This window comes from Hemibagrus wyckioides, linkage group LG03, assembly GCF_019097595.1.
Source record: "Hemibagrus wyckioides isolate EC202008001 linkage group LG03, SWU_Hwy_1.0, whole genome shotgun sequence".
Classification (NCBI taxonomy): Eukaryota; Metazoa; Chordata; class Actinopteri; order Siluriformes; family Bagridae; genus Hemibagrus; species Hemibagrus wyckioides.
In genome coordinates, this window is record NC_080712.1 from 16858042 (window position 1) to 16879187 (window position 21146).

General features: G+C 39.4%; 1 protein-coding gene across 2 annotated transcripts in view; it reads left to right on the plus strand.

The window, feature by feature from the left end:
- The first annotated feature begins 1858 nt into the window (after positions 1-1858).
- fbxw4 (F-box and WD repeat domain containing 4) overlaps positions 1859-21146 on the plus strand; it is a 30868-nt gene continuing 11580 nt past the window's right edge. Inside the window, exons 1-6 of one of the 2 annotated variants that reach the window (XM_058385930.1) lie at positions 1861-2240; positions 4848-4943; positions 7581-7769; positions 8869-9001; positions 9355-9449; positions 20293-20358. In XM_058385930.1, the coding sequence (XP_058241913.1) occupies positions 2056-2240; positions 4848-4943; positions 7581-7769; positions 8869-9001; positions 9355-9449; positions 20293-20358 (764 nt within the window). In that variant the 5' untranslated portion in view covers positions 1861-2055. Of the gene's footprint in view, positions 2241-4847; positions 4944-7580; positions 7770-8868; positions 9002-9354; positions 9450-20292; positions 20359-21146 lie in introns of both variants that reach the window. The other variant, XM_058385931.1, reaches the window with a different exon arrangement.

Below are 21146 nucleotides of genomic sequence, written 5' to 3' on the forward strand. Positions count from 1 at the left end.
TACCATAAAGCATAGTGTCATACTTTCCCATACAATGAAGATGAGCCTACAGAAAGCATTTAAAGCCAAAATATGGTTTCCAGCAGCAGTAACAGTTTTAAAGGGCAGTAATGCAATCTGAGGTTGTGTTTTAACTGGCTTAGGTTACTCATACTACTTCTATTAATGCCCACCCAAAAGCAGTATGCATTACACAGCATGTTAGAAACACAAATGATGATGATGATGATGCCATGATGAGGTACTACATAGACTGAATATCCATGTATGTGCATAGAGCTGTTTTACATCCCACAACATAACAGGTAACAGCAGCTACATAGGTAAATACAATAGCTATACTACAGTATAGTATTTTATCTAAATGTTTCATTCTCATAAAATCTGTCACACTTAATACTTGATTCAGAGAAAGATTTGTGCTAGTTACCTATTAATGTACTGACAAAGTAGTACCTGACTACTTTAAAGGTATAAACAGTGATATTGGGGAAAAAATAGCTAGCTTTTTTGAAACTCAAAATTCAAACCATTACAGTCCTTCCCTTCTGTATACTCTTGAAAACTACGCCCCCAAATTACATGCCTAAATTCTATTACATCAGGGGAACTTTTTGAATGAACAGGCAGCACGGCCGGAGAGACTGGGCTTTATTAGGTATTTTAAGCATGTCTGCAGACCCGATTACAGTGAACAGGGAAAACTGTGATATCTTGTGAATACACAGATTTGACTGGCTGCTTCCTGCCACAATAGCCTGTAGGTGTACTTTTTATTTTTTTCTTAAAAAAAGTTCTTGAAAGTCTGACAGATGGTGGAATGTGAGAAGAGCTTTGCCAAAAAGTGTCCTTAATTGTACTATGAAATGTGGATTAATGCTGTAGATTAGGAGTTTTCATACATTTTGTAGCCAGAAGGCCACTGTAAAATTCTAGATGCAGCTATTCAAAAAAGGCACTTATGTTTATAGGCCTACTTGCTGTTTGGACCAGTCTAACAGCCATAAAAAAAGCTACATATAATAAATTTGATAATGGTGGTCCAGCAGGTAACTATGCCACCTATCAGCTGCACGGTCTCTGGTTCTTGCCTAAGCTCAGGTTACTGTCTGTGTGCTTTCACATGGTCTTCCCATGTTTGTCATGGTTTCCTCTGGGTTCTCCAGTTTCTTCATGCTTTCCAAAAATATGCTGGTATGTGGACTGGCTAAATTGTTAAATTGCCTGGAGTTGTGAATAATTGTGTAAATGTGTCTGTGCATGTGAAGGACTGTTGTCTCATCCAGGAATGAATTCTTCCACCTTAAGCCCAGAGTTCCCACAATAAAGCAGTAACACAAGATGAATGAATGAATGAATGAATGAATGAATGAATGAATGAATGAATGAATGAATGAGCTTCGTTAATGCAGAATCACAGGGTTATGGGTCAGGGTTATGGACACATGGCTGTAGACACTTTTACGTCAGCTGGCCTGGAAATTACTTCATTATTTATTCTTACTCTTGTTTTTTGTATGTGCCTATCTATCTAAATAGTTAGGAATGAATTTAATATATATATATATATATATATATATATATATATATATATATATATATATATATATTTCACCAGGTGTTTGGGTTAAGGGTAATGTTAAAATACTAAAAAGTGAAGTAGTCATTTCATGTCACTTTATCTTACCTTATCTTATTCAGAGGGGTGAGTGACAAGTTAGTCACATGACATTGTAGTATAATATAGATGATATTGTTTACTAGTCCATAAGATAACCAGTGATGTAGTGTACACTGACTCAGTACACAGTGCACAAGTGTTGCCGTTTTAAACACAGCCTATGTGACTGCGTGAACAACACAGACCACGTGACCTGCTGTCATACTGGAATGGCTCCCAGCACTCAGTGTGTAACTACGCCGTGAGAAAATGGGATTCTCTATACGCCTGTCTGAAATAAACAAATGTATCCGTTATAAAGACGTTAATAAATGTCTGAGTAAATCCGGCGTGATATTTGAGAGTGGCAAGGTGACAGAGAGAAGGAGCCCAACATGTTATTGTTTCAGTTACCCGAGGATGTGCTTTACCTAATCTTGTCGTACCTGGACTACAAATCGCTATGTCGCCTCTCTCAAGTTTGCAAGAGAAGCCATCACTTCACTCTCCGAGACGTCGTGTGGAGGAGGATAGCGAAACACTTTATCAACACTGGAATGACACGGGAAGGAACAGACCTGTGAGGATTTCTTTAATACAGATATGTAGCTAGTCTGCTAACTGCTTACCATGGGCCTTCTCCGCGAATTACGTAGCGCGGACCGTCATCTCCGTAGAGTGCGCGGTTTCAGCCTGCGTTGTACGGAAATATACAGCGTAACTGCTAATTCTGTAATCTTACGCAACATGCTACTGTCTTGTTTACATTTGTTCCCAAGTCAACCTGTTCAAGTAACTGGTGTCCATTACCACACTAGATATGATCTAAAAACATTGTAGCCTTGCTATCTAATCAGATATAAGATGTACTAGTTTCCTGCGTTAGCTAAAGTGAAACATAACGTATTAAGTCTCATTGGTTATCCATGTTGTCCATTTAGAAACACATCAGGTGACGTTTGTCAAATTTATGTTTATCTTGTAGTGAACCTCTAACGTATTCTTTCTTCACTATGGTCTTATTATGCTTGAGTGGGTCAATTTTGTGTTTATGCATTGTAGTCTATACATTCAGCAGAAACTTTTATCAAGTACATCTGCTATACACCGATCAGCCATGACATTGAAACCAACTGCCCAATATTGTGTAGGTCCTACCTGTGCCACCAAAACATCTCTGCCCTGATAAAGCATGGACTTCTCTGTCTTGTGGTATCTGGCACCAGGACATTAGCAGCAGAAGTCTTGTCAGTTATGAGATGGGGCCTCTATGGATCAAACTTGTTTGTCCAGCACTTCCCACAAATGCTTGATTGGATTAAGATTTGGACGCCAGGTCAACACCTTGAACTCTTTGTTATACTACTCGAACCATTCCTGAACAAGTGTGGCTGGGAGAATTATCCTCCTATACAAGGCCAGGGCCATTAGGGAATACTGTTATACTGTTATACTGTTATACTGGTCTGCAGCAAAGTTTAGGTAGGTGGTACATGTTAAAGTAACATCCACATGAATGGCAGGACCCCAGAGCATCACACTCCCTCCACCCTTTGCACCACAATGCATCCTAGTGCCATCTTTCATGTACACAGACATTGGCATCCACATGATTTAAAAATAAATGTAACTCATCAGACTTGGCCTTTCTTCTATTGTACTGTGGTCCAGTTCTGATGTTAACATGCCCATTGTAGGTGCAGAAATGTTAGCATTAACATTGACTGGTCACAGCCCCATACACAACAACCTGTGGTGATGTGTGTGTTCTGATACCTTTCTGTCATAGCCAGTATTAACTTGTACAGCAGATTTGTGCTACAGTAGCTATTCTGTGGGATCAAACTAGCCTTTGATTCCCAGGCACATCACTGACACTTGGGTTCCAAGTCATCAGTGTATGGTTTCCCTTCCTTGGACTTTTTTTGGTAGACTGAATAACAGAAACACCCCACAAGACAATCATCACAATGGCTCTTGTCAAATCTCAGATTGTTAGACTTGCACATTTTTCCTGCTTCCAACACATCAACTTTGAGAACTGACTGTTCACTTGCTGTCTAATATATCCCACCTCTTAACAGGTGCCAGTGTAATGAGAAATCAGTGTTATTCATTTCACCTGTCAGTTGTTTTAATGTTATGGCTAATCTATACCTGCTTGAACAGGCATGCTGTGCATTTTGGGAAAAGTTGACGGTATTAAAGTTGTCAAATAGAGGTATTAAAGGTATCAGATGTCTGAAACCAGCTCCATAATCATACGGTCACTGTGCTGAAAATGGTCCAACACTTTCAACATCTTTGTCCTGGTCTCTTCTGTTAATGGACAGGTTAGATCAGAATCCAACAAATTAGAAAGATGGAATCCCTCTAGTGCATGAATTGAATATAGATGGACTGCAAGTCCTATTGCAAGTGTACTGCAGACAGCTATACCTAATAAGGTGACCAATAAATATATGTAATTCTCAATATCATAGACATTAATTTTAATGGTGCTTTTCACCCCTGCTGCACAGATACTTTACTTGTAATGCTGCTAGAAAGCAGTTGTAAGGCAGTTAGACTGTGGCCAGTATTAAAGGTGCTATTGTAATTATTCAAAGTATTGAAAATTCAATATTAATATGCAGGTTTCTAGTAAATGTTTGCAGTGACATCATGTTTCTTCGTCGGGGGGCATGTGTGAAGAACAAACATGGAGGACAGAGTGCCTGTTAAAAATTGTTAGTGAGCCAAATTATGCTTACAACAATAAAAACTAATACAAGATTAACATCATGTTGAATACTACTACTATTAATAGGTAATACAACATTACAATCTAACTAAAAATAACAACATGGCTATTTTTCACTATCTACAGTACATGATGTACAAGCAGCTCTCCCTTTTTTCTGCCTCCAAACACATAAAAGTGTTGTAATGGTTACTGTGTGGTCACTACAAAAAGTGTGCTCCAGGCAGTGTCTTTACTGTAATTAAAATGGCAGCCAAAGTTAACATGAGTATTATGATGTTATTTTTGGTTTTTGGAAAGCTCACATGTGCAGTAACACTTTACAATTACCCAGATATATTGTTCATATTTAAATACAGCTGTTATTTACATTGTTTTTGTCAGTTGTGCTTCCTGCTGTGAGCATGTGTTATTAGACTGAAAATCTTTAACCTTTTGTTTTAGATATCCTACTATTCCACTAAAGGACAGAGTGAAGATTTCCCAGAATTGGAGTCATGGTGTTTGTCGTAACAGTGTCCTTCTCAAGTGGAAGGTTAAGTAAGTTCATTTTACTTTGTAGAACATCTTGAAATCTTTTGTGATTCTAGCGATGATATGCTGGAGAGTCAGATACATGTTAGTAAACATAGTCAAGAACCACTATTTTCAAGGAAAAGGTAATTTGATTGAAATGTCATTTGACAAATCATAAGCCTTTTCTTGTAGCCTGTCAGCAAACATAGAAGTTTGCTTAAAAAAATAATTTGGCGAAAAGTTAAAGTCTTATCTTGTTCTGAAAAGTTAATTATCTTGTGGATTAGGGATGGGCTACATAAACCTAAAACTATATTAGGATATTACAGATTATTTATTTGTTTGTTTGTTTATTTATTTTTTATGGATAGCAGAACCATTTTTGAAAACATTTCGTTGTAGCTACTATCCATTTTCTGGCTCATTAGCCTGAATCCTGCCTTGTCCTTAGTTCAGACTGGTAACATGTCTTGGGCTAAACAAAATGCCACCACCTCAGACAGTTCATTCCAGTATTTACCTTTTTATTTTTTTTGCATAGGGAGTCCATCCAGCAAACACACAGAGAGTACCCTTCAGAATTAAAGAAGTTCACTTTAATTTACATCTTCATGTTTTTGCTTGAAGTAGGGAACAAATTTTTACGTTTCAAAACTTTCTTGATAGGTTTTTGATACAATTTACCAATCATAGTCGTTTTACTCGCAACTGATTTTCTGTGTCTGACCACTCCTCTTGTGTCATTCTTTTTCTTCGTTTAAGGTTGAAACTCTGTAAGCATGTCATCAATTATATTGTCGATATCATGGGACGACAGATTCTTATTACAGAGGGTATTTTGTTTTAATGCTGGTGCAAGTCTAAAGAGATTTGTGAGAGATTTCAACCTGCAAGATTCTGAAGCTTGTAGCCATAAAAGTGTTTATCAGATATCAGGTACTCCATGGTCTATGGCCCAAGATTCTAAAGCTCACATTAATACCTACCAATAAGGGTCAGATAAAATATTTCTGTAAGGTATTGGATTTAGCAGTAAACACCTAAACATAAAATATTTGAAGAAAATCTACTTCCTGTTACAGTGGTCAGTATAAGATGTGTTAAGGAGCCAGCTGATCAAAACATTTAAGTCAAAGATACACTATATTGCCAAAAGTATTCGCTCACCCATCCAAATAATCAGAATCAGGTGTTCCAATCACTTCCATGGCCACAGGTGTATAAAATCAAGCACCTAGGCATGCAGACTGTTTTTACAAACATTTGTGAAAGAATGGGTCGCTCTCAGGAGCTCACTGAATTCCAGCGTGGAACTGTGATAGGATGCCACCTGTGCACCAAATCCAGTCGTGAAATTTCCTCGCTCCTAAATATTCCACAGTCAACTGTCAGCTGTATTATAAGAACGTGGAAGTGTTTGGGAACGACAGCAACTCAGCCACGAAGTGGTAGGCCACGTAAACTGACGGAGTGGGGTCAGCGGATGCTGAGGCGCATAGTGCGAAGAGGTCGCCAACTTTCTGCAGAGTCAATCGCTACAGACCTCCAAACTTCATGTGGCCTTCAGATTAGCTCAAGAACAGTGCGCAGAGAGCTTCATGGAATGGGTTTCCATGGCCGAACAGCTGCATCCAAGCCATACATCACCAAGTGCAATGCAAAGCGTCGGATGCAGCGGTGTAAAGCACGCCGCCACTGGACTCTAGAGCAGTGGAGACGCGTTCTCTGGAGTGACGAATCGCGCTTCTCCATCTGGCAATCTGATGGACGAGTCTGGGTTTGGCGGTTGCCAGGAGAACGGTACTTGTCTGACTGCATTGTGCCAAATGTAAAGTTTGGTGGAGGGGGGATTATGGTGTGGGGTTGTTTTTCAGGAGCTGGGCTCGGCCCCTTAGTTCCGGTGAAAGGAACTCTGAATGCTTCAGCATACCAAGACATTTTGGACAATTCCATGCTCCCAACTTTGTGGGAACAGTTTGGAGCTGGCCCCTTCCTCTTCCAACATGACTGTGCACCAGTGCACAAAGCAAGGTCCATAAAGACATGGATGACAGAGTCTGGTGTGGATGAACTTGACTGGCCTGCACAGAGTCCTGACCTGAACCCGATAGAACACCTTTGGGATGAATTAGAGCGGAGACTGAGAGCCAGGCCTTCTTGTACAACATCAGTGTGTGACCTCACAAATGCGCTTCTGGAAGAATGGTCAAAAATTCCCATAAACACACTCCTAAACCTTGTGGACAGCCTTCCCAGAGGAGTTGAAGCTGTTATAGCTGCAAAGGGTGGACCGACGTCATATTGAACCCTATGGATTAGGAATGGGATGTCACTTAAGTTCATATGCGAGTCAAGGCAGGTGAGCGAATACTTTTGGCAATATAGTGTATGTCATGGCCAGTTTTTTAATGCTACCTAAAGGATTGTACGTTTTGGTTAACTTCTTTGCTTCTTTCTCTCTATGCATGACTAAAGAACATGTCTTTTTATCGTCCATCCCATGATGAAATCATTTCTATAAATATAATATAGACTTTTCCAACTGGGAAGAAAAGTCGGTGTCACGTTTAGTGTCCACTTTATCACCTTTAAGACCTTCAAATCCTGATTGAGCTCCATGTTTAGGAGTAATTTCTATCCTTTAATCCCCCCCACATGCAGCTTGTTGCCGTGGCTACAGCTGGATGGTGATGTGCTGTATCTCTCTCAGGCGGCAGACATTGCAGCTTACGATCTCAGGGGAGCTGAGAGAGGGAGGTTTCAGCATAAAAGGGTGGACGTTTTTTCAGGACACCAAGAAGACGTGTGCCGATTCACACTGACAGACACACATCTCATCAGCGCTGGAGGGTAATTTACAGCTAGTTTTTAATGACAGTTATTTTAGATGATGATTTCAGCAGCTTCTTTGATACCAAGCCAAGTGTTGGTCCTCTTGAACAGCGTCATCCTCGACATGTGTACCAATTCACTCATTTGGTATTTTGATGATGGAGGTGGAGAGCACTATATAACACTTCACACCAATTTTGCTCAGATGATAAATTGGTTGAGATCTGGTGACTGGGAAGGCTGTAGGATATGAATTAAATCTTCTATATACTCAGATCATTCAGAGTGCTGCTCTCATGCTCTGTAAGTGGCAACATTGTCGTCCAGTAAGAGGCCCCTCCCATCATGGAAGAAATCCTAATTCGTAGGATAAATATGATCAGTCAGAATATGTTTGTATTGATATGCTATGAGCTCTCTAAGTGGACAGATAAATCCCAACCTCATAAGCAAACTGTGCCAACATGCTGACCAAGCTACTGGCTTATCCTTTAGTTTATCACATATCTGTACACACGGAGGAGTAATTACAACATTACCACGGTTGCAATAATATTGTAGAAAATCATTGCAATAAAAAAACCCTACAAATTGAGTTTATAAATTAAACAGTATGCACTCACTGGCTAATATATTATTATGGCTAATAATATATTAGGAACACCTTTGTCCAGAGCAATGCATAAAGTCTAGTGTATGGGTGATCCTATATAAAAGTGAGAATTTGGCTTAAAACTTGGCACACTGTTTCTCTGGAAAGATTATGTACTGTGCTGATCGAAAATTTTCAGTGCAAAAGTACTGATGAGGCGAAAGTACTGAAAGGTGCAAAAAAAGGTTTCTAGTGGTCACCAGAGTCCTCACCTACTGGTCAGTCAGGTTAGCTTGGTGAAAAAAAACAAAAGACACATGCAATAACAAATTTGTGGTTTGTTTAAAACAATGAAGTATCCAACATTCTTTCTTTCTTTCTTTCTTTCTTTCTTTCTTTCTTTCTTTCTTTCTTTCTTTCTTTCTTCAAAATTACCATTAGAGATTACATCAGGATATAATTCACCTTTTATGGAAATAGTTCAAATTGCTTCATAAACCTATTACATTTTATTGTGTTTGGCAGGGACGGGAAGATCGTCATCCATTACAAAAACCGTGATTATTCTGTGGAGTATTATGGCCATAATCAGGAGGTGAACTGTATTGACTGCAGGGGTGAATTGATTGTTAGTGGCTCTAGAGACAAAACTGCTAAGGTAAGAAAAAGACACCATACTGAGGTTTTACATTTTAAGTCTTTCAAAACAAAGTTTGTTGTAAGGCATTTATTCATCTTGACTGGAGCACATGTTGGGTAACACTAAAAGCCTGTAATCGATGTCTAATGGCTCGTTTGCTAAACTGGTGTCTGGGGATCTCCAGACAGTCTATGTTTTTTCCCCTGTCAGGTCACAACACATCTGTATCATGTACTCAGGTCTCTGATTGCTTTGTTTAGGTGTGTTGGGACCACTAAAAGTTAGTCTGTACATCCTAGAAAACACATTTCCTTTGTTTTGTTAAAGATGCATGTCAACAATTAAATATCATGTCTTTTTTTTTCTTTTAGGTGTGGACATTAAATCCAGACCAGTTGGATAAATGTCTTCATACCATCCCTACTTATGACAGAGTGTGGTCAGTGGCCATCAGTCCCTCTCTGTGGTGAGACCATGTTTTCATTTTAACGTTTTTCGTGGTGTTATTCACTTCAGTCAGTCAGATACAGGAGTTTTATTTGCGCTTAAGAGTTTGAGCAACACTTATCACTGGAAACACAAAGCTGGATTTTGGATTTGGGACAGTTGACATTTCCTTATCAAGCAATTACAGAAATATTTATTTGTATATATATATATATATATATATATATATATATATATATATATATATATATATACACACACACACACACTACCACTCAAACATTTGGGATCAGTTGCATATTTCAGCTTGATTTGAGCTATGGAGGATGACTCCATCAGCCAACCCATCTTGTGGGAGATGCTCCAGGAAGCATGGGGTGAAATCTCATCAGATTATCTTGGAAAAATTGACAGCTAGAATGCCCAGGCTGTAAATGCTGCAAAGGGTGTTTTTTTTTTTGTTGTTGATGAAGGCAAAGTTTGAAGAAAACATTCATCATTTCTATCAAAATCATTATTTCTAACCCTGTCTAACCCAACATGTCAGCTTGTCCTGTTCTTTTACTATATTTTCTATTCAGACTAATTTCGTGTGTGTTTTCTTGGAAAACAACACAATTTTTGAGTGATCCCAAACCTTTGAGCTGTAGTTTATCTATATATATATATATATATATATATATATATATATATATATATATATATATATATATATATATATATATATATATATATATATATATATATATATAATAACATAATTTATTTTTATATATTACGGCTTGGAGGCTTTGATATATTGGCTTGGAGGGTCATGCCAGCTGCAGATCACAGCTTTATATCAACATGCTCACTCGAATATGTTAGCCTTTCTATAGTAACAGCTTGTTCACTAATACCCATCCCTGTGTATAATCTATGAAGGAATAAAAATGTGGTGGTGTTAAAACCCCAAGAAAGAAAAAATGTATACTTGCTAGTGAAGCTTTTTAAAAGATGTTATTTACATGTATGGAAGGAGTTCTGTGTGTCAGTGTTTCTTAACGGTCAGTCAGTTTTCCTCCACAGGAGAGTTCTCAGGATAGAGGGCTGGGAACAAACTTTGTATTTTGGTTTCATGGTTTTGTGTTTCTTTCTGTCTGTTGATAACAGGATCTAATTTATGTTGTGGACACTGTAAACAGTTAAATGCATGAGGATGTCATCGATTAATAGAGGAAAACTGTAATCACTGGCAGATTGCTGTGGTATAAAAGGAATAAAACACTTGTTGGTGTTGGAAAATAATCATAGACATTTTCGTATCATTTTCCTATAACAGCAGGCTCTACTGTTATATTTTTTTATTGAACACATAAATCATATTCATGTTTGAACAAAAAAATGTAATTCATCTCTTTCCTCCTTCATCCTTGTTGGTTTCTGTATTATCCTGAACCATATCATCATGAGACCCCCAACATCGACCAACTACTTATCATGATGGTGAGAATTTGAGATTGTCAAAATAAGGACTGTATCGGGTGGTCTGAGAAGAGCAGCATTATCAGGCAGAGGGGTGAAATGGTCAGAGACAGAGTGCACCAATGCAGGTGGCCAGACTTTTTTTTTTTTTTTAATGTACTCTTCAATTTATTGCCATGCCGTTGCTTTGAAGTAGGTCAGCTAACACCTCTGTCTGAAATGCAGATGGAGAAGAATGGGACCCTGGTTCGGAATAATTAGAAAGCCAAACCCTGCCCCCTCATGGTGTAGAAGATGCAGATATTTTGTCAGGATTTTTTTTAGCTTGTTTTAATTGACTATACCTTTGCCAGATCTGCCTGTTGATATGTTGCCTGTTTGTCCTTTTTTTCAGTGTTTTTTTTCTTTTCTGAGCTGTGGAACTATACATATGTAGACATATTTAGGCTTAGAGATTAGAGATCAAATTGTTTTGCACTTACCCAGTTACAGCTAGCAAATCTGTTTGTGACAAGCTAGGTAAAAAAAAAAACGTGAGACAAAGGCAGTGAGGGACATGAAAGGGGGAAAAAACCGAGGCAGGATATAATGTCGAAGCAGGGTTGCCTTCACTTCTGTTGCCTTTGATTGCTCAGCCATGTATACACCCACTCACTTAATGACACACAGCCGCATGAAGCTGTAACACTAGTACTGAGCCTCCACCTGCCTCTGCGTGTCAGGCAGCTGATCTATCAAGCGCACCTTCCCAGCGCTGCTGATTGAATGCAATAATCTGGCACTTGAAGCAACTAAACTACAGTGCTGGGTTCTTCATTCTTTTCATCTTCAAGTTTTCCCAGCACATCCTGTCTGCCACCAAAGCAAACACAGTGGCTCAGCGCTGTTTTATCCATTCGGCTAAATTATTAAACCCTGCTGCCCTGACCGTTCATCCGCGAATTTAGATTTCTGAATAAGAAACGATTATCCACATCATTAATTCTCCAATTTGATGGCTGAAATAGCAAGCCTCTGAAACAGACTGCTGCACCCAAATAATAGACCAACGTCTTTTTAATACGTTGACGGCGGGAGAAGTTAATTTAATGCTCTAAAAGGTGTCAACTAGTTTGACTTCAAAACTATGTGTGGTGTATTATGTGTACGGCAATGCTGAGGAGGGCAAAGACTTGAAATGAAATCGTTTTGATCGTTAAGATGGACTCGATGTCCTTGAAATAATTTTGAAGGACAAGTGAAATGAATCTTAATATAATTGAGATTCATTTGCTTACACTGATCAAATCTAAAATCTGCTATGAGTAGCTCTTGTTAGTTATCCTTTTTTACTGCTTCATATGTTAAGACAACTGCAACCCCTGTTTGATTTGTTCTGATTAATTGTAACCTGGAAGTTATAATCGATCGAGGAGCCAAGATTTTTTTTTTATCTTGCAATGACTTAAAGGTGGTAGTCTTAAAGGGGTTACAAAATGCTGATTGTACGATGCGTGTTTTAATTTGGGAAGCTGGGTGACGAAGAGCCCCTTGTGTTGCAAATGTAATTGTTCCAGCTTCACGCCTGAGGTATCTAAAGGACAGGGAGTGAGACAGGAGGCACAGAGAACGACGGCATCCTAAAGGAAAGAAGAGCATGAGAACGAGAAGTGTGGGTGTGCTTTTGACACTGATGTGTCGTACATTTTATTCTCTGCTCCTCGCTGTTCTGGTTGTTGTACTACTGCTATTCCTCTCTATAATCATTCTTTTGTCTCTGTCTACTTATTGGCTACCCTTCTGTCCATCTGTCTATTCCACTCTCTCCCCTCCCACTCACTTTTTTTTTTTTGGTCAGTTTTTCCACTGAACATCATCTCAAGGTTCATTACAGGGATATTGTGGCTGGAGAAAAAATGCCAAGGTTGATTCTTCTCAGTTTCATATCTCTTTGCTGTGAACCTGATTGAGCTCAGCAGTGTTCTGGCTACTCCTTGCTTTTCACAGTTGATTTTGTTACCATGCTAGGCATGGTTATAACATATTTCTTTATTGAATCATTTAGTCAGAAACCCATCTTGCCTCTCAGTAGTTTGATTAATCTTGCAAGTGACAAGTTGTGAAAAAGTGTGCAGTTGGCCTGGACACTGGACATTTAAATTATTGAATGTAATTGAACATTTTGTTGCATATGCTACACTGATTTAAAAAATGGCATCTGAATGTACTCCGGCTCTCTATGTTGGCAAAACACTGTGTCCGTTGACAGTTTCATATGAAAGACACTGTGATCAAGCTGAAGAAAGTATGTCTGAACAAGAAATTAGCAGCAGCGTAAATTATTTGTCATTTGAAGCTCATCACCTTCCCCACCAGTGTATCCTGACATTTGAGTATTCTGAGTCATGTTAGGTCTTGGTCACCTTGGTCACTTGGTCTTAAAGCGGATTATTTTCCGCTACTGCTGCTTTCCTTTATAACAGAACCTGAAATGGCTGGTATAGTTTGTTGAAAGCTGCTCTTTCGGGACTTCTGGGTGCTATAATTAGAGTATGATGCAGGTCTACAGTTTACATAACATTAAAAAAAAAGGACTTGCACTGTACAAATACTATCAAAATATCTTGAATTATTCTTGAATATTTTTCATTGTTTTTATTGAAACTGTGTTGTTCTCCTGGTAGATTTTACTTGTTTTTTGTTTGTGTGTTTAAGTGTTCTGCCATTAGCACAAGACTTTCAAGACAAGACAATCCTTTAAAAATAGGTTTATTCTTATACTTGTTTTATTGTGAGATCATAATGAGAATTAATAGAATAATAATTCACTTTATAAGTTCAACGATTCACATGCTTAGATATCATTCTCATCATATCTGTATTGTATACAGACTTGCCAGTTTAGCTGGAGCAGCAGTGTGTTGAGCAGGATATGGCCTGAATCTTCCCAGACCTTTAGATCCCAGATGATGAGTTTTTTAAAGGCCTCATTGTTTATCTGAAATCCCTGAATTGTTTGCAAGTCAATACTTAATGTCTATTTAACATTCATGACTCATTTAGTTGGATAACACTAGTGTAAATGCAGTAATTCAGGCAATCTGGTTATGTGGTAATAGAGCCGACCTATTACAGCAGCTTTTTTCCTGTTTGATCTCTGTTTTTCTCTTATTCTGTTTTCCTGGTGAATTATAAGGAAGTGTTTGTGAGCGTGTGACTAATAGTCAGCTAAATTGTTTCCTGTAATGTCAAACATGTCAGACCCTTGCTAACAAGCTAGGGCTTGCAGAGTCTGGAAGACTCCATCCAGGGGAATGTAACTCTAGCCGATGTGTGTACACTCACCACGCCAAATCATTAGTTCTCCAGATACAAGGGCTTTCTTTTGGTTTATTATGTTAGACTTCACACAGGCTAAAATTACATTTTAATTCAAGTGACTGTGACAAATTGTGAGACATTAAAGATTTTAATGTGCAAAATAAAGCTGATTTTGCCCCGGCATGTTACTCAGCTGGGTTAAATTCTCCATTAGCATCATACTTGTTAGGTCATGGAAATCTGTCTTTGTTGATTATTAAATCCCCTACTGTAATACTTATCTGATTGCTTTGCACAACTCTTGATCAGCAGAGTGTGTCTCTGAATTCATTCATAGTTTCCGTAAGATTGCTCTTATAGTATGTTTTGTTGGGGAAAATGGTAGCACCATAGATACATGTGAGTGATCAAATACACTGCTTTGCTTGGTATAATGAGGACAGCTATGACTGTTGCTTCCGAGTATTCTGTTTGTAGCCAGTCAAAGTTCAGGAAACCTGTGCTGTAACATCCAGACCTTCCCAAAGTGTATGTGAATGATTTCTCATAAGCTGAAGTACAGAGGTCAATGCATATGTCATATGGTCTGCAGGAGTTGTGCTATAAGCACGATTGGTAGAGCCTGTGACAGTTGATCTGCGTGCGTCAAAGAGCAGAGTAGACAATGCCTCAGCAGTTGTGGTGAGTCTACATTGATCAGACCATGGGAGATGAAGGGGGAGGGGGTGCAAGGCATCGAAGAGAGAAGCAACCCCAAGGAGAGGTGAGAAAGGGTCCTTTTTGGCAGAATCTGTTTTGTCTAGAGTTGGTCAAGCACAACTACAAAGATGTTGCAGGGGTACAGCCTTTGAAACTTTCTAAAGAAAATGATTGTTGGATAAACCGCCCCCAAATCGCCTCTCTCTGGCAAACGGAGGGAGCATGACCTCTGACCCTTCGTATCAAAGTACATGGAGACTCACCCCTCTATGCTGCCCCAACCCCACCCGCCGCAATTTCACCCCCATTGCTCCACCCCACTCAAACACAAAAAAAAGAAAGAGGGGAAAAAATCCTGAAACTTGCGTTTCATTCTCTCTCTCTAGCTCTCTCTCTCTCTCTCTCTCTCTCTCTCTGTTGCTTTCTCAAGTTTAGTAGAGCGAGCTGTGTCTTAGGAGTCAAGAATTCAATTAGTTTAAAAAAAAAAAAAAAAAAAAGCAAATGAAAGAAGGGGGGAAAAGGCTGCAACAATAAAGCGATAACGGACAGAATGTGCGTTCCCACATGTTAAATACAGGGCGCTTACTACTGAAAGCACTGCATGGGTGCTATAGCCCCTGACTGCAGGTGGTGTCCTGAATAATTGCAGTCAATATGCCCCTTCTATGCAGGCTTTGCAGAAGCAGATCATTAGACACATGCCACATACAGGTGTTCCCTGGGTGCATTTGAGATGGAAACTTCTGGTACTCTCTAAAAAGCATTTTTTTTCCCCTTAGATGCTGTGTGGTGAGTATTTATAATCCTGTAGGTTCCTTTTTGTGTACAGACCGCTGATCCAGACAGTGGCACATACCTACAATAGGTTTTCTCTTTAAAACATTTATAAAATTGTCATATCTGTAATGATGAGTGTTTGCTTATTTTATAGCATGGCAGAGAAAATTTATGTTCAGTTAATTGCTTCTTAATAGAATGCAAACCATGAGACTAAACAGACATGATTCTTCCAGGGCTTCCTGCAGCTCCAAATGGGAAGAAACATTCAAAATATCCAGTATGAAATAACAGTGCCATCAAAAGCATCTCTGTAAATTCTTCCCAAGCACTACAGACTTTTGCACTGCACCTTGCATGTGTCATAATAAGACATAATGAGTCAGGTGACTAATGGCCTGCAGCAGTAACGACAGTGGGCTGCTGAGCTTCTCATGAATTTTCTGTTGTATTTTGTCCAAATTGATCTGGGGATGTTCCACCCAGCTAAGCAAAAGGCGGTGTGTGGAATGTTCCTCTGACCTCAGACACAGGGGACATAAGACACAGAAAGCCAAAAGGTCTGTGAACTCGGGTGTGAGTTGAAGTGGGGGGGGAGAGGGCGGGAGCACAGACACAGAGAGAGCGAGAGAGAGAAAGAGCGAGGGAGACCTCTTCTATTGTCCTTTTCAGAGCGATATAAATACATCATAACCCTTTTCAATTCAAACATATTTAGGGGCCGAGATGAAAGCACTTTTACAAACTAGATACATCCCTTCTTACAAAGCCAGGGGTCAACCATAACAAATGAACAACCTCCTCCAGGCCCAAAGCTATGCCACTTAAAAGACACGCTGATGTGCTGGGCTTACACTTGCTGTGAACCTCATTTGTACCCATGTGTTACTCACCATTCACAGAGAATGATATATTTCATGTGTAAAAAAAAAAAAAAGTATTTTGTATTTTCCTTGCAGAAGCTGAATCGCATAATGATTTCGAAATAATCTACTATAATTCAGTCTTTAGATAAAACTAATTCAATTTTGATCATTTTTTTTTCTGCTAGTGATTCAGGATATTCTAATTATAATAATAAAGTCACTGTCCACTTTAATAGAAACAGTTGAGCATTTATGCACTTATCCAACCATCCAATCATGCAGATACAGGTCAAGAGCTTCAGTTAATGTTCATAGCAAACATCAGAACGAAGCAATTGTGTGAGCTTTGACTGTAAATCTGGCATGCATATTGGTGGTAGATGGGCTGGTTTGAGTATTTCAGAAACCGCTGATCTTCTGAGATTTTCCCTCACATCAGTCTGTATAGTTTATGCTAATGATGTGTGGAAAGAACAATGACAGATCTGTGAGTGAAAAACTATTTCGCTTTTCATCTGTCCAGTCTTGGTGTGTCCATAATAACCTCTGCCTATACTGTTCATGGAGGACAGGAGTCGAACCTGATGTGCTCGCTTTCCTACTGCTGTAGCCCATCAACCTCAAGGTTTGATGTGTTGTGAATTCTGACATTTTCGGCTCACGATGGTTGTAAAGAGAGCTTATTTAAGTTACTATAGACTTCCTGTCAGGTCAAATCAGTCTGGTCATTCTCCTCTGATGTCTCTCATTAATAAGGTATTTCAGCCTGCAGACGCTCCACTTACAGGATGTTTTTTTCCTGCACCATCCCTAGAGAACTGTGAAGTCCAAGGAGATCAGCATTTTATGAAAAACTGAAACCAAACCATCTAATAACAACAAAGTTACAGTGCAGGTGTACAGGTGTTACTATTAAAGTGGACCATATAAAACATACAGTGTGCACATTTTAGAAATTGTCAGATATTAAGAGTAGTAGTGGTATTACGTGTTGATACTATTTTCTGTTTTCTGTTTGATCAACTTGCTATATAGGTTTTTGTTACTGGGGTTTATGAAATATCATGTGATGCAGACAGTTTGTGTCATCTAGCTCTCTTGCTTGGCATCAGTCAACATAACAGTTATTCAATGTATCAGAATGTCAGAAGATCAGATCAGTGTATCAATATCAATGTGATTCCATACTGATCCCATTTATCAAAAGAGCCCCAAAACTAATAGTCAGTATCAGAGTGGCATAGCCCTGATAATTACTGTCAGAATAGCATCTAAAAGCATCTCTGTGTCTTTATAGCAATTCTGTTCTACTGGATGAGCTTCTAGGCAGTAATAAGGGCCATAAGTTAACATTAAGGTAACTTCACCATTAAGGTAATTTGTCTGTAAATGCAGAAAGAATACAAAATGACCTATCTGATTTAGTAACACTTGAGATGTCAAACTCTGAAGCCTCTGTTTTCCACAGTGAAATTTTTTATAGTCTCTGCTTATACAATAATTCTGACCTGATATCTTGCTTTGGCCCTAACAATGTTGTTACTGTTGGAGTTCTTCTCTCAGCAGGGGCTGGATTAAAGTTTGTCTGACCCCAGCACTAATTTCATGCTACACAGTTCCACGAATAATGATGTCAGCTGATTAGGTTACCAAAATGGTTGTGTTAGCAGTGAACCCCTGACATGTTCTAATGATCCTGAGGGGCGCTGTGTTTTTTGTGTTAGGGGAGTAGTTAGGGTTTGCAGGTCGCTTGAAAGGGGTTAGCGTGGGCCACGGTGGTGTTGTTGACTACACCGATTCAGTCCAGGATTCAAGGAAGTGCGGGCAGTTATGAGGTCGAAATGGGTTTATGGAGGGGGTGGGCACATTAGGCGAGATAGAGGCTTTGACCTTTCACAGCTATAATATCAATAGGCTTCCTTTTCATATCAGTCAGAAGTCTGGAGGACAAAACTGTACTTTAATTGTAGTGTTGTGTTTTTGCCTCATTCATTTTCTCTTGTGTTTTTTTTTTTCTTTACAATCAGACGCAGTGAGGGATGAGTAATTGAAGTAATAGAGAGTAATAAGGGCTGGGAAGAGAGAGCTTGGCTTTGCCCCTATTGTATCTTGTGTCACACAGGTTCAGAGGTCATGCATCCTGCATATTCTATTAGGACACACAGCCTTCATTGGGGCAAATGAGTTTACCCAACAGTAATTAAAATGCCAGCACTGGCCCAGCAAGCTGAATATGGTTGATGGGCCACTGCTAACCGGGTTGACAGCTGCCATGGCTGTCTTTGCCAATAGGCTTGGGCCTTCAGTGAAGAAACTGGCCAAAGCCATCAGATGCAGGAGCGCCTGTTCGTTTTCTACTAGCTAAGTCTATTTATCCTTCCATACATGGCTTTCATATTGTGCTATTGATTAGCAGATCATTGAATGTGATGCCTGATATTTTATTACTCAGGTCACTTCATTTCTTCTTATGTCTTTATCAGGAAAGTATTTTTTTATCAGCCTACCTAGTGCCAGATCTCACAGAAGATGAGAAAAGCATTATGACCTTGGTGTGAAAGGTGACCTTCAAGTCCTGAATCTCTCTCTCTCTCTCTCTCTCTCTCTCTCTCTCTCTTCAAATCTTACTGGATGTGGTTTAGGGTCACTGTCCTTCATTCTGTTTTTGTGCTCTGGGTTTAGAGTTGGACCCCAGGCTCTAGAAAGCTTATTCACACAGGCTGGCTGTTAATTTGAGGCCACACTGGTATTCCATTGTGAAGTCCTGTTTTTTTTTTTTTTTTTTTTGGTGTAGGGGGCGGAGAGCCCACTGCTCTGGTGTTCTCTGGAGGTATGAAAGTATGTTAAAGAAAGAGTGAGAGTTTCAGTAAGCAGCTTTGGGATTCATTGTGTGCAGCATGCCTTCAAATCTTTGCGGCCTCTCAAATCTGACACACTATTAGTTAAAATCTATATTTGAATTGAATTTAGAGTCACAAAGACTGTGAACACACATAGAATGTGTGTTGTCTTTTATTTTATTTTTTTTAGCTGGGCATAAGACTAAGAAGTCAGTTGGGCTATGGGGGAAGAATTCATCCCAGCAGGACATTGTAGGAATACCTGGGCGCTAAAGCCACCACATTCTTGGCTGTTCAGTAGTGTGGGAGTCCTATTGTGCGCCTCACCTCCACACACAATGCAGGGAGCGGTGGAGGCCTGGAGCCTCACCTGCCAATCCCAGCTGTCCAGGAGGGCTCTAATCCTTAACTATCAAGCAGGTCAAAACCGTGGTGCGCACACACACATGCACTCACACCCTCCTCCCTACCTGTTCCAACTAATTTCAACCTGTCATCCAAATCAAAGGGGGTACCAAAGTGTTTTTGTTTCTCTTACTTAGCCACCCCCTAACAGCTTGGTGAAAGAATGCACATCTTTGAACAAAGTCAACTGTCTTACCTTACCGCCTTACCACTTTTTTTTCTACTTTCAGTATTCCGTCTTCTTGTTTGTTAAAGGTTTTATCGGTTGTGTGTGGAGAGAACAGATGGTAGAGCAGAGATGCTCAAAGCTCTTAACCATAAAAACATATCTGTAAATGCACTATATATTCTAATAGCCTATCATTAATCATCTACCACTGCTGAGCTAAAGACAGATTCTGCTTGATATGTATAGATATGTGACTGACTGAGAGTCTGTGCCTTAATAAGCTGTATGTCTGGATAATACCAATCCATTAATATACCCTTAATTATGTATCTCTCTCAACAGCACCTTTGTGACTGGAACTGCATGCTGTGAAAACTTTGCTCCTCTTCGGATATGGGACACAGAAAGGTAGCTGATACTTCAACACTTCATTCTTGTCATATCACCTGCTAGTTCTGGATAATACTTGTTCTGGATAATACTTGTTCATATATAATACTGCTAATACTTCTGTGCTTACGAAAATCATTTTGAATACGTTGTTAGTAAATATACAGTATTTTGAGATTAGAGTTGCATCCTGACAGAATCACTGTTCAATCTCAAAACCTTTCCTATTTGTCAGTACGATTAATAACACAAGCAAACGTATGATAATGATAGTTGTTGTTCATAAGCTTCTGAGCTTCTTTACTGGGCTTTTGGAGTTCAAAGCTGACTTCAGAATTCCTATCATGAAAGGCCTGGCTTAAACCTGATACAACCTGACTGGCTTCTGTAATTCCCCTGCTTTACCTGCAGAATTCAGCCTGCTTACACATTGTCAGTCCAGGGGAGGAAAAATTAAGAAGGGGGGGGGGAAAGATAGTAGGTTCCGGCACCAAATGACAAGGAAATTCGAGAACGGTTGCTGGGAAGGAGGAGGGGCAATTCACCATGTATATCCCTGGGAATCACATTTTACAAAAGAGGAGGAGAAATAGAAAATTTGGTCAGGATATAGATGGGCGAAGGCTGGGGGTGAGGTTTGATCTGTGAAGTGTGGATAGGTAATGTCAAGCTGATGGGCCTGTGTACAGACAGATAAAGATTACTTATGAATTATGGGGACTGAATGTCCGCTTGTTCAGATCTGCATCAATGGAAACCATTTCAAGTTGCAGACAGAGATGTGGCAGACAGAGATGTGGCAGCCA